Source organism: Tachysurus fulvidraco, chromosome 16 (genome assembly GCF_022655615.1).
Source record: "Tachysurus fulvidraco isolate hzauxx_2018 chromosome 16, HZAU_PFXX_2.0, whole genome shotgun sequence".
Classification (NCBI taxonomy): domain Eukaryota; kingdom Metazoa; phylum Chordata; class Actinopteri; order Siluriformes; family Bagridae; genus Tachysurus; species Tachysurus fulvidraco.
In genome coordinates this window covers 16,419,591-16,434,204 of record NC_062533.1, presented here as the reverse complement: position 1 = coordinate 16,434,204, position 14,614 = coordinate 16,419,591, and the positions used below count along the sequence as shown (strand labels likewise).

The following is a 14,614-nucleotide window of genomic DNA, read 5'->3' as shown; positions in this document are numbered from 1 at the left end:
GTTGAACTGAAGCGAAGCAGCGAGACGAGACGAGACGAGACGAGGCGAGACGAAACGAGATCAACGCCTCAGCGTCTGTGGCAGGGTGAAACAGGAAGTGGTATATAGCTGAGGGTGATATGGTTTCCTGCTGCGGTCTGAGCTCGAGAACTTTCAGGAGGGTTTTTATTCTTTCACATCTGTCAAATCTGATAATGAGCCAATAGTAAGTCAGACTTCTGAGAACTCTCAAGACAGAAATCTAAATATAAACAGTACTGAGGTGTGATTGTTTTCACACGATTCTATACTTTACTTTCTCTATTCTGTGACTGTATGACATCATAATGGAATATCATAAATAAGGAATAACACCTGAGGGAGTGTTGTTATAGGAAAATAGTCATCCAGTCATCCAAATCAAGCGAGTGTTTTGTCTGTGCCAAAGAATAAAACGTTATACTTTTTATCCATTTAGAGTTACGTGTAATGTTGCAGAATCTCTGCAAAAATGTAAAAGTTAGAAAACTTCAAATGGAAAAAGTTCAACTCGATCCTAAATACAGGTGATAACGAAAATTTGCGCTTAATCACGAGAACCGCGAGTCAAACGAAACAAAACAAAGTGTGAATTCGAACATTCAGAACATTTAAATGATAAAAACCCAGAGAGACGAATTGAACTACAGGTTACAATCTCTCAAACTCTCTCTCTCAAACTCTCTCTCTCTCTCTCTCTCTCTCTCTCTCTCTATCTGTTCTTTCTTTCTCATGTTTTCTCAACGTATTTCTTTATTTCACAGAAAACGTATTTTGTAGAAACGAAATATTTCATGTCATTAAAAAGTGTATGTAAGGATGATGATAATGAAAATAATGAGAACACTTTCAATTCAAAAGTTTTCACCCTCTGCCTTCTGTTCTACATACAGTAACGTTTATGTCCGACATTTGCATATACGACTGACTTTATGACTGATTTCTCTTCATATGTTCATCATGATAGAAAACAAAAGTTTTCCAATCGATTCACTCTGGTAAAAGAAATGCGTACAGTTGTGAGTGTGTTAAGTTTTTGACACTTGGATCCCTCCCATCTGAAAAATGCACCCAGTCTCCCAGCGGTGTAGGTGTGTCCATTTAACACACTGTCTGTAGCAGAATGATATTTGTACAGCTGCTGCATGAAGTTTGGCAAAAACATATCGGAATGATGATGAGTATTTCCACTGTGGAACTTTCCCAGAGACTCCCACAGACTCTTCTGCTATTTCCAAATTTCTGTTCGGTCATGACACACATTCATAGCGCATGATAAATCTTAAACTTTTACATTTTGAAACACAAAGTAAAGAGGAGAAGTAAGGAAGCACCGAAGTGTTGTGATGAACTCGTTTGTCCTGAAGATGTCAGAAAACCTAAAGTTACAACTTTTTGATTCTGATTCAAGAATCAAGATTTTATGTGTGAGATAAGTGTTAGATAGAGTAGACAACTTTGCAGGGTTTCCCTCTTTGGCTGTGCATGTAAAAATAAACTGAATTTAAGAAAATAAATAAAAAACTGTATTTGTGTTACACACACTGTATACACACACTGTATTTGTGTTACATGTAGTAACAGTAACAGTACAGTGTGTGTTACATGTAGTAACAGTAACAGTACAGTGTGTGTTACATGTAGTAACAGTAACAGTACAGTGTGTGTTACATGTAGTAACAGTACAGTGTGTGTTACATGTAGTAACAGTAACAGTACAGTGTGTGTTACATGTAGTAACAGTAACAGTACAGTGTGTGTTACATGTAGTAACAGTAACAGTACAGTGTGTGTTACATGTAGTAACAGTAACAGTACAGTGTGTGTTACATGTAGTAACAGTAACAGTACAGTGTGTGTTACATGTAGTAACAGTAACAGTACAGTGTGTGTCAAATGTAGTAACAGTAACAGTACAGTGTGTGTTACATGTAGTAACTGTAACAGTACAGTGTGTGTTACATGTAGTAACAGTACAGTGTGTGTTACATGTAGTAACAGTAACAGTACGGTGTGTGTGTTACATGTAGTAACAGTAACAGTACAGTGTGTGTTACATGTAGTAACAGTAACAGTACAGTGTGTGTTACATGTAGTAACAGTAACAGTACAGTGTGTGTTACATGTAGTAACAGTAACAGTACAGTGTGTGTTACATGTAGTAACAGTAACAGTACAGTGTGTGTTACATGTAGTAACAGTACAGTGTGTGTCACATGTAGTAACAGTAACAGTACAGTGTGTGTTACATGTAGTAACAGTACAGTGTGTGTCACATGTAGTAACAGTAACAGTACAGTGTGTGTTACATGTAGTAACAGTAACAGTACAGTGTGTGTTACATGTAGTAACAGTAACAGTACAGTGTGTGTTACATGTAGTAACAGTAACAGTACAGTGTGTGTTACATGTAGTAACAGTGACAGTACAGTGTGTGTTACATGTAGTAACAGTACAGTGTGTGTCACATGTAGTAACAGTAACAGTACAGTGTGTGTCAAATGTAGTAACATTACAGTACAGTGTGTGTCACATGTAGTAACAGTAACAGTAACAGTACAGTGTGTGTTACATGTAGTAACAGTACAGTGTGTGTTACATGTAGTAACATTAACAGTACAGTGTGTGTCACATGTAGTAACAGTAACAGTACAGTGTGTGTTACATGTAGTAACAGTAACAGTACAGTGTGTGTTACATGTAGTAACAGTAACAGTACAGTGTGTGTTACATGTAGTAACAGTACGGTGTGTGTGTTACATGTAGTAACAGTGACAGTACAGTGTGTGTTACATGTAGTAACAGTAACAGTACAGTGTGTGTTACATGTAGTAACATTACAGTACAGTGTGTGTTACATGTAGTAACAGTAACAGTACAGTGTGTGTTACATGTAGTAACATTACAGTACAGTGTGTGTTACATGTAGTAACAGTAACAGTACAGTGTGTGTTACATGTAGTAACAGTGACAGTACAGTGTGTATTACATGTAGTAACAGTAACAGTACAGTGTGTGTTACATGTAGTAACATTACAGTACAGTGTGTGTTACATGTAGTAACAGTACGGTGTGTGTGTTACATGTAGTAACAGTAACAGTACAGTGTGTGTTACATGTAGTAACAGTAACAGTACAGTGTGTGTTACATGTAGTAACAGTAACAGTACAGTGTGTGTTACATGTAGTAACAGTAACAGTACAGTGTGTGTTACATGTTGTAACATTAACAGTACAGTGTGTGTTACATGTTGTAACAGAAACAGTACAGATTGTGTTACAGTGTGTGTTACATGTAACAGTAAAAGTGATGGAGTCCTAAAGTGATGAGGCTCCTCCTACTGAGTCGCTCAGTTTAGACATCAGTCTGCAGGAGTGTTTTCTTGTTTTGGCATGTGGTTTCCATGGCGATACTTTAGCAGCTTTGAGTGCAGCCTCCTCCTTCCACCATTTTACTGGCAGCTGGACTTTACTGATACTGCCTTAATGATAAGGTTTTATTCTTAGAGAGAGCAAGAGAGAGAGAGAGAGAGACAGAGAGAGAGAGAGAGAGAATGAGAGAGAGAGAGAGAGAGAGAGAGAGAGAGAGAGAGAGGCAGACATCGTGAGAGATGATGCAACATCCTTTAAAGAAAACCGAGAGGCTCTAAGACTCTAAGAATGTACCTGTTAATTGCATTCGCCATGGCAACTGTTTCTACTTACTACTTTACTTCTGTATTAGGGACAGAGCTGAAGGAGACTCAACATCCTCACACACACGCACACACACACACACACACACACACACACACACACACACACACACACACACACACACACACACACACACACACACACACACTTCACACGAGCTGAAAGCAATTAACCACACCTATACTTCTGCTCTTAACACGCAATGCGTGAATAACTGCAGTGAAAACAAAATAAAATAACACTACAGGCTGAACATCAATTCACTGCAAGTCTTAATGTCTGTGGTATCATTAACTGACAGAATTGGCAAGATAACGTATTATTGAGTACTTTTTAACCATGGATGTGGAAATGGATTGTTTTGACACAATTTGAGCACTTGGAGCATCTCAGAGAGCAGAATTTGGTTTTGTTATCAACATTTAATTTGAAGATACAAACTTTACTGTCATTTTTGTTTTTTTTGGAACTTTTCTACGAACATTTTGCCCCTAGCAAGCAAGTGAAAAACAGAAACACCGACGAAGCACTACAAATTCCCGAGTGTCTACTTTCATATGAGCTTCACATTAACACCACTGTGGAGTGAGACGTGAAGGAAGACGTTCGATGATCAACGTGGACACGACAAAACACGAGCGAACTCCATTTTCTGGCGTGTGGTACATAATCTATCCGTTATAAGTCAGCTTTCTCAACAGAACTCCGGCATCAGCAACAGATCTAATGAGTATAATCAGAGTATTGGAAGTAAACAGATCTCTGCAGCTACATATTGTGCTTTGCTCTTTTCCAACCGAGCTTAAAATCAGCAGATTTACTGAACAGCTTGAGAAAAGTGGCCTCTGTGGGGGCGACTGTTAGTCACCGGAGTGTGTTCCAGGATTTACAGCCTTACAATAAGCCTAATGATGAAGCCCTAGCTCACAGTTATTATATTTAACAGCAGCTGCTGGTTGGAGGATTTTGTCTAGCTGCTTTTTTGGTCTAATATCCCACAGTCATCACATTCCTCAAAGCAAATTCTTCGATTTCTGCCACGTTAATTAACGTTAAGAGAAAACAGAACAAGTAAACTACCATCGCTTCCCTGATGACTCAAGTGAGGTCTAGGGTATTATCAGTGATTTTTTTTATCCGCACAGAAATATGATGTAGAGCAGACTTTCAATCCTTCCATGATTATTTTTGTAATAGTTAAGGATGAAAATGCTCGATTTTAAGGATTTTTTTCAGACATGGCAACTTATCGAGTATTCTGTACTTTTTTTTGTGGGGAAAATGACTTGTATCTATGAAATCGCAAGCACAGAATTCTTCTTTTAAACTTCTTAAAAGTGAAGACACATACGTAATAACTTCACACACATGAATCTGGGCATCTTGGAACAAACTTGACAAAAATCTGTGGTAATTTTGAAAAAAAAAAAAAACGCAAGCTCAGAATATTGCTGGATTTTGGGTTCATTTCTGAGACATGAAATCATGTAGCAAAAGTACAAAGTTTATATACATTAAGCTGTTGAAATCGTTGCAAATGTCAACTTTTTCATTCATTCATTTTCTACTGCTATCTCAGGCGTCATCGGGCATCGAGGCAGGATACACCCTGGACGGAGTGCCAACCCTTCACAGGGCACACACATACACACTCTCATTCACTCACACACTCACACACTACGGACAATTTTCCAGAGATGCCAATCAACCTACCATGCATGTCTTTGGACCGGGGGAGGAAACCGGAGTACCCGGAGGAAACCCCCGAGGCACGGGGAGAACATGCAAACTCCACACACACAAGGCGGAGGCAGGAATCGAACCCCCAACCCTGGAGGTGTGAGGCGAACGTGCTAACCACTAAGCCACCGTGCCCACCTAATATATATATATGTGTGTGTGTGTATATATATATATATATATATTTATATACAGTACTGTGCAAAAGTTTTAGGTCAGGTGTGAAAAAATGCTGTAAACAAAGAATGCTTTCAAAAATATAATAAATATATAAATTATATAAATAATGAGTGTTTATTTCTGTCAATTTACAAAATGCAAAGTGAGCAAACGAAAGAAAAATCTAAATCAGATCAATATTCGGTGTTACTACCTTTTGCCTTCAAACCAGCATGAAGCGATGGCACGACCCCCACAGAGCCCTGATCTCAACATCATCCAGTGTGTCTGGGATTACATGAAGAGACAGAAGGATGTGAGAAAGCCGACATCCACAGAAGATCTGCGGTTAGTTCTCCAAGACGTCTGGAACGACCTACCGGCCGAGTTCCTTCACAAACCGTGTGTAAGTGTACCTAGAAGAATCGCTGCTGTTTGGAAGGCAAAGGCTGGTCACACCGAATATTGATGTGATTTAGATTTCTCTTTTGTTCATCCACTGCATTTTGTTCATTTATGAGAATAAATGTTTAACACTTCCATTTTTAAAAGCATTCTTTTTTACAGCATTTTTTCACACCTTCCTAAAACTTTTGCACAGTACTGTATGTAAGTGTGTATAGGAGAAATAATCAGAGAACATACTGTAAAGAGCAGGAGTGCAGAACTGTAGAGTACCCGTAACGGTTCTCTGACAAGATCTGTGGTTATTATTAAAACAATACCGAAGCAGGACCTAAGTATTAAAATCTAAACCTACATTACACTGACAGAATAAATCCATCCAGGTCTTCTGACTAATCAGATTCAAGTATTCAGCAGCACTATAGGTACATGTATATCAGTGTACTGTGATATTATCAAGTCTGATCTCATGACTCGTATCACCACCTGTATGTTAAACAGCATCCCACTCAAGCATAGTATTAACACTGCTTTAACACTGTTTTCCTCGATAATAGGGTTCCGTTCTCTTCAGCTGCTGTCGTTACAGTCAGGAGATAAAAACATGCTTGAGCATTTCCCACAGTCCGCCTTTCTGTGAAAGCGCAAACACGGCCTGCAATTTGCCCGTCTAATTAAAGGAAGTGTGAAGAAGAGGAAAGCGGCGCTATTACGTAGCTCTTTCCTGTTCAGACAGGGCTGGAATAAACCTGTCAGGGGCCTGGGTGGTGAAGAGGTAGAGGAAGACAAAGGAGCAGCTGAATAATTCATGCAGCATTTTGCATAGGAAAACTCTGTCCCTTTTCTTCTTTCTGACCTTGACATCTTCCAGTCCTGTTCTCCATCAGGCTACTGTTAACACGCCAGACACGATCTCTTGCAGCTTTCCTGGAAGTTCCATTTTCAAAGCCTTTGGACTTTCAACTGCAAAGACACAAGAAGTGAAGCGTGCAATTAATCAGCGTTCACGCCAAAGTGAGTTTGGAGCGGCGTTGACTTTCTAGATAATTTACTTTGTTTTTCAAAAAAAAATAAAAAATGTCATTGCTATTATACTTAAGCATTATATTACTGCATTTATACTTTAATTCATTACATTTACCTGCATTCTTAGTACCTTACACAGGTAAATGTAATGAATTAAAGTATAAATGCAGTAATATAATTGTCAGGCCCCAGCAGGTGGTGTTTCGGAGACAGACCCGTACGCAGGATAGCTTCAAACGAAAGGGGTTTAATACATGAGGAAGACAAACATAATCCACACTACACGGGGCACTAACATTATTATTAATGAAGCCGTGCTGCCTAAGGCAACAGTGCTCACATATATACAGAAAGGGACAATCACACACAATGGGGAACAGGTGTGATGACCGGGAGGAGCAGACGTGGACGGGGCAATCACGTGACACAAACAAACACAAACGCACATGGCCATAAGTCTGCGCTGATCCCTGACAATAATGCTTAAGTATAATAGTAATGCCATATTTTTTTTTTTTTTGCAAAACGAAGTAAACTAGATTTGTAAAGTTCATCAAAGGACATATAAATCTACAGATCAACACAAAGTATGACTGTAAAATAAACATCATCTCATGCTAAACAAGTTTTTATTGGAAGGAGTCTCCAGTGTCAATGCTATGTATTTGTAGGACCTAGCTGATTTAAGAAGAATTAAAAAAAAAAAACATGCACATTTTTTTTTTAAACTTTATAGTCAAACACCTCTGTTGTTAATGTGATGCCAACATGTGACACATTTGACAAAAAATACATAAATAAAGAAGAAGAAGAAAAAAAATGAAATCACTGTCACATAAGTAAACGTCACGGACCGTTTCACTCGGCCTACAAACATGGCCGCCATGGACGCACACTTCCTGAAAGCCATCTTTCTGATTATGTTCATGTGTATATAATTCGTACTTTTCTTTTCCATCGTTGAAAAGCGTCTTTTCCTCTTTTTTTCATGTTTTAAGACTTTCTGCTCCGTTTTTTTTTGTTCTCTGGTCTGGACCTCGATGGACCCTGGACCCTGGTTTGACCCTGCTCTCTGGTTACTGTATATCAAATCGCTTGCTATTCTTATTCTTGCTTTCATTTCCATTTTTATTTTACCCTCCTATTTCCAAATAAATGACCAGTGTTTGCCTCCAGTCTCCGAGTGATTGTGCAACCGCCAGTTCTCACTTTTCAGAGGAGGTGGTGTTGTGGTAGTGAGCTGATTGGATTTAGCTAAATAAAGGTGTTTTTTCCGGGTGTCAGCAGTGTTGCTTGCAGAGCCACATTGTGTATTGTGCTGTGAGACACAGCGCAGCAGATCTCCATGTGCATCAGCAAACAGTTAACAATAGAGAGGCAGCGAGTGACTCACGCCTGTCACCACGAGCTACCGGCAGGAAAAACCCGTCTGTCCTGCTATACCACGCACACACACACACATACACATACAAACACACTCAAAACACATGCCTCTTAAAGCAGCACCATTTCACAGAATGTATATTAATAGCAGTAATGTAAAGATGCACAATCAGATACTGAACATATTTACTGATCCTGTTTACCCGAGGATCTGCTAGTGAACTACCGTAGTATCACTGAAAGCATGACGTCATGGTATGGCAGCTGCAATCAGGCTGACAGGAAAATGGTGCGAAGGATTATTAGATCAGCACAAGACATCATCGGGGTCCACATACGAGACTCAAAGAGATTAGAGTATTATCAAAGATCCATCCCATCTAAGTCACAACCTGTTTAACCTTCTGCAGTTTGGGAAAAGGTACAGGAACATTTCATTTTACTTTTACAGCATTCTGCAGACACCCAACAACTTACATTATCTCAGTTTTTTTTATACAACTAAACAATTGAGGGTTAAGGGTCTTGCTCAGGGGCCCAACAGTGGACCAGGGATCAGACTCACAACCTTCCAGTTGGGAGCCCAACACCTTAACCACTAGACTACCACACGCCATCACTTCATATCACTTCACATCACTTCACTGCTCGAACTTCTAGAAAATTAGCTTCTTTCCTAGGGCTGTGATAATCAAACATGTGTGTAGCAATGTGTTTGAGTAACCTAAAGTGTGTTTATTTATTTATTTATTTGTTTGTTTGTTTGTTTGTTGTATACTCAATGATGCTCACTGAGGTGACCTTCATAATTTCGTTGTTAAAACACTGACAATAAAGCCAGCTTTCTTTCTACCTACTGAACTGTGAAGCTCTGGAATATCTCTTAAAACTAGCGTTGCAAAGTGGCGGAAAGTTTCCGGAAAATTTCTGGTAAATGTCCGGAAACATTCCACGGGACCTTAATCTGAGGATTAAGGATTTACGGGAATTTATGGAAATTTGCAGGAATTTATGGGAATTTACAGGAATTTATGGGAATTATTTGGAAATATAGGGAAATGTATATAAACTATATCATATACAAACATAAACAAACATTTTGTTTGGTCATAAGCAGACAGGCATGTAAGGTAATACACATTTAAAAAATGACATCTGGACTGATTTAATTGTAAGTAGAACTTTAATTGATTCACAAAAGTAACACAAATGCATAATAAACATTATTATGCTTGTAATAAACATAATAAACATAATAATTGTAATATTTACCTATAAGTGCTGTAATCTATTCTAATTAGTAAGGTAGTTATTAAGTTTAGGTATTGGGTACAATTAAGAATGTAGAATAAGGTCATGCAGAATAAGTACTTAATAAGTACTAATAAATAGCCAATATTGCTAATTAGCAACTAGTTAAATGACCCTAAAATAAAGTGTTACTGTGTATGTTATGGAACAATGCAAGTACCTCCAGGGGGTTTGGCCTCAAAAGCAGTGTGCTGTGTGCAAGTGACCGAGGAATGCAGGGTACAAGTAAAACTTGTTGTTTTAAACAAAATTATGCTGCAATTTAAGCACATTTAAATTCCTTGTTGAAACTATGCATTTTTTAAAAATTCCCAGTTTGTTTCCACATATTCCCGTTAATTCCCATGGAAAGTTTCCAGTCTTGAAAATTCCAGGAATTTTGCAACCCTACTTAAGACTAATATCTTAATATTTATAATCATTAATAAAAATATATTATAATCTCTCTCTCTCTCTCTCTCTCTCTCTCTCACGTCTCCTCTCCTCCTCTCACTTCCTCGCTCTCGCTTCCTCCCTCTCTTCTCTCTCACTTCCTCTCTTCTCCTCTCCCTCCTCTCTCCCTTTCCTCTCTCTCTTCTCCTCTCCTCTCTCTCTCTCTCTTTCCTCTCCTCTCTCCTCTCTCTCTCTCCTCTCTCTCCTCTCTCTCGTCTCTCTCTCTTCTCTCTCTCGATCCCTCTCTCTCTCTCCCTCCTCTCTCTCTCTGATCTCCTCTCTCTCTCTTCTCTCTCTTCCTCGTCTCCTCTCTCCATCCTCTCTCTCCCTCCTCTCTCTCTCTCTCTCTCTCTCTCTCCCTCTCTCTCTCCTCTCTTCTCCTCTCTCTCGTCTCTCTCTCTCCTCTCTCTCTCTCTCCGATCTTCTCTCTCTCGTCTCACTCTCTCTCTCATCTTCTTCTCTCATCTCTCCTCTCTCGACTCATTCTCTCTTCTTCTCAGTCACTCTCTCTCTCTCTCTCTCTCTCTCACCCCCCCTCTCTCTCATTCCAGGAATTTTGCAACCCTACTTAAGACTAATATCTTAATATTTGCGCACAATATTCAGACTCCTGATCGACTTCTGTCTATAAAGCAATAGTTTACGTTCACTGAAAATGCAGTTGTGTACAGAAAAGGGAAACGATGTTTTGAAGGAAAATCTTACCCGGCAGTCATACAGCTCACAGTTGACTTTAACACTTAATAACAGCGGTCATTTGATCTGTTAATATTTCGGATCTTCATGTAAGAAAAGTGGGGGTACGGTGGCTTAGTGGTTAGCATGTTCGCTTCACACCTCCAGGGTCGGGGGTTCGATTCCCGCCTCCGCCTTGTGTGTGTGTGGAGTTTGCATGTTCTCCCCGTGCCTCGGGGGTTTCCTCCGGGTACTCCGGTTTCCTCCCCCGGTCCAAAGACATGCATGGTAGGTTGATCGGCATCTCTGGAAAATTGTCCGTAGTGTGTGTGTGTGTGTGAGTGAATGAGAGTGTGTGTGCCCTGTGATGGGTTGGCACTCCGTCCAGGGTGTATCCTGCCTCGATGCCCGATGACGCCTGAGATAGGCACAGGCTCCCCGTGACCCGAGGTAGTATATCTGTAATGCAAAACGATATCAGGTTAATGCATTAATAATGAATACTGTTATATATATTTAGACTATAAACTATACAATCAAAGCTATCTGAACATCAGACTCATGAGCATGTTGAGCATCTCATTACAAACTTCTTTCTGTTCTTATATTTATAATGAACTCCATTTTCTGGGAAGCCTGTGCACTAGATTTAATGGAGCATGTTAATGGAGATATACAACACAGGATACACTACAGTGTTGGATATCCTGGTTACAGCTCCTTTATATAAGAACAGAAAAACCTTGAAGCTTTAGATCAGGTGGTGGGTGGAGTTTCCTCTAGAAGGCCTGAATCACTAGGATTTCGCAATGATCTACATGTGTTTGGGTAAGTTTCTGCTTAGCAGAGCATGAGAGAATGAGTGTGCGAGTGTGTGAGTGTGTGAGTGTTTGTGAGTGTCACAGAGGACTTGCACGTGAATATAGTGAGTATTTTGGAAAATTTGTCATTTGTGGAATTATAATATGAACCTCATCTGTAGTTTAAATGTGTTTATGGGATTAGAGAATATGGAAAGGTTTTTGTGAATGAAGTGTTGGTAAGGTCATCTGTAAACAATCAGGTTTATATATACAGTATACACACACACACACACACACACACACACACACACACACACACACACACACACACACACACACACACACACACAAGATTCAACTCTACGTTAGCTGTTGTTGTGCGACACACAGACACAAACACAACTCTACTTTTCCTTGTTTCCTACTTTTACACACACACACACACACACACACACACACACACACACACACACACACACACACACACACACACACACACACACACACACACGCGATTACGCAATATTTAAATTCTACTTTCCCTCAGTTGTTTTGCACACACACAGGATTCAACTCTACTTCAGCTACTGTTGTGTGACACACAGACACAAAGAAACACAACTTTACTTTTCTTCAGTTACACACACACACACACACACACACACACACACACACACACACACACACACACACACACACACACAATAATGCAAGATTCAAACTCTACTTCACCCCAATTGTTTTGCACACACACACACACACACACACACACACACACACACACAAATACACACACCCACCCACCCACACACACCAACCCACCCACACACACCAACCCACCCACACACACACACACACACACACACACACACACACACACACACACACACACACAGACACAAAATTCAAACTCTACTTGACCTCAGTTGTTTTACACACACACACACACACCACACACACACGCACACACTAAATTCTAACTTTATTTCTCGTCAGTTGTTTTACACACACAAACACACACACACACACACACACACACACACACACACACACACACACACACACACACACACACACACACACACTACTTGTACAACAGTGATCTCTGGTGGTGTAAATTAGCAAAAGAAAAACTAAGCACTGAGTTGTGTGTCCTTGTACTGAGTTGTGTGTTTGTCTCAGTAAATGCCCAGTCATCAAACAGCAACATACAGAGTCTAGAAATAATAGTAATAATAATAATAATAAAATATATACGTGTGTGTGTGTAAATGTATAAAATAACCATGAGATCATTTATAATTAGACCAGAATTACCTGAGATCAGATATCATAGAAAATCTTGTGGGGAAAAGGCTTTACATGTTGAAGATTGAACAGCAATAGCATTGGTATAGGATGTGTAATCTGGACACGGCCTAGATTAAATATCATATATCTATCTATCTATCTATCTATCTATCTATCTATCTATCTATCTATCTATCTATCTATCTATCTATCTATCTATCTATCTATCTATCTGTCTGTCTGTCTGTCTGTCCTATTCTATCTATCTATCTATCTATCTATCTATCTATCTATCTATCTATCTATCTATCTATCTATCTATCTATCTATCTATCTATCTATCTATCTATGTATTGATCTCTCTCTATCTATCTATCTATCTATCTATCTATCTATCTATCTATCTATCTATCTATCTATCTATCTATCTATCTATCTATCTATCTATCTATCTATCTATCTATCTAATTGGCTCTCTCTTAACTTTTTCTATCTATCTATCTATCTATCTATCTATCTATCTATCTATCTATCTATCTATCTATCTATCTATCTATCTATCTATCTATCTGTCTGTCTGTCTGTCTGTCCTATTCTATCTATCTATCTATCTATCTATCTATCTATCTATCTATCTATCTATCTATCTATCTATCTATCTATCTATCTATCTATCTATCTATCTATGTATTGATCTCTCTCTCTCTCTCTCTCTATCTATCTATCTATCTATCTATCTATCTATCTATCTATCTATCTATCTATCTATCTATCTATCTATCTATCTATCATTTTCTATAGTTTACATCCTGAAATCCAACAGCGTCCTAAACATTTCTGTATCTAATCTAAACAACACTAACAAGAGATATAAGTTTCACCTGAAGAGTTTGATGGCAGCTCATGGGTGAGGAAAGCGTGACTATCAGCTCCGTCTCATCAGTTACACATTCAGTAGCAATAAAACATGACCAGGAAACGGACGGCGCAGAGTGGAACCTTGGCATTGCTCCGTCTCAGAGCAAGGTTCGTTCTTTACGTGCATTTATGACATTATCTTGACAACAGGGAGGCAAAATGACGGCGTTCCTCTGAAAACAAACAAACAGATAAACTCACACTGTCATGTATATATGAACTCTTTATGGACAGGTGGAGACGCACGGTTTAGTCTGCGTGTACATGCAGTAAAACTATTCTAATCAATAGGCATATATCATTTATCTTATCATGTAGTGGACCTTGCTACGCGGGCGTGATTGCACACGGAAAGGACGAGCTGAGTGGAGTTACGGTTAACAGTGCATCCCAAAGAGGTTTATTAGTGCAGGGTGCAATGATACTTGATGAGTATCAATTACATAATCAGAGCATTCTGGTCATCACTGGGATGCTCAGATTTAAGTGGTTATGAAAATAGACTATGTCTTTATCATCTACCTTATCATTCATATCTACATTACAGCACAGTGAAATTCTTTCGTCACATATGCCAACTTTGGAGGGTGGAGTAAGAGCGCAGGGTCAGACATGATACAGCAGAGAGGGTTAAGGACCTTGCTTAAGGGCCCGACAGCGGCAGATTGGCCATGCTGGGGCTTGATCACTGATCCTTCAATCAACAACCCAGAGCCGTGAGCCGCCATTGCCCTTGAATTTATGTGGCAGTAACTCAA

The 14,614-nt window shown here is 39.2% G+C and overlaps 1 protein-coding gene across 2 annotated transcripts in view; it reads left to right on the top strand.

Annotated features, from left to right (window-relative positions):
- Positions 1-11,678: 11,678 nt before the first annotated feature.
- Positions 11,679-14,614, top strand: part of unc93a (unc-93 homolog A) — a 13,188-nt gene continuing 10,252 nt past the window's right edge. The window contains exon 1 of one of the 2 annotated variants that reach the window (XM_047801297.1): positions 11,679-11,770. Coding sequence is in view for 1 of the 2 variants with exons in the window: in XM_047801296.1 (XP_047657252.1) it covers positions 11,704-11,770 (67 nt within the window). In the remaining variant the exon portion in view is untranslated. The remainder of the gene's footprint in view (positions 11,771-14,614) is intronic. The other variant, XM_047801296.1, reaches the window with a different exon arrangement.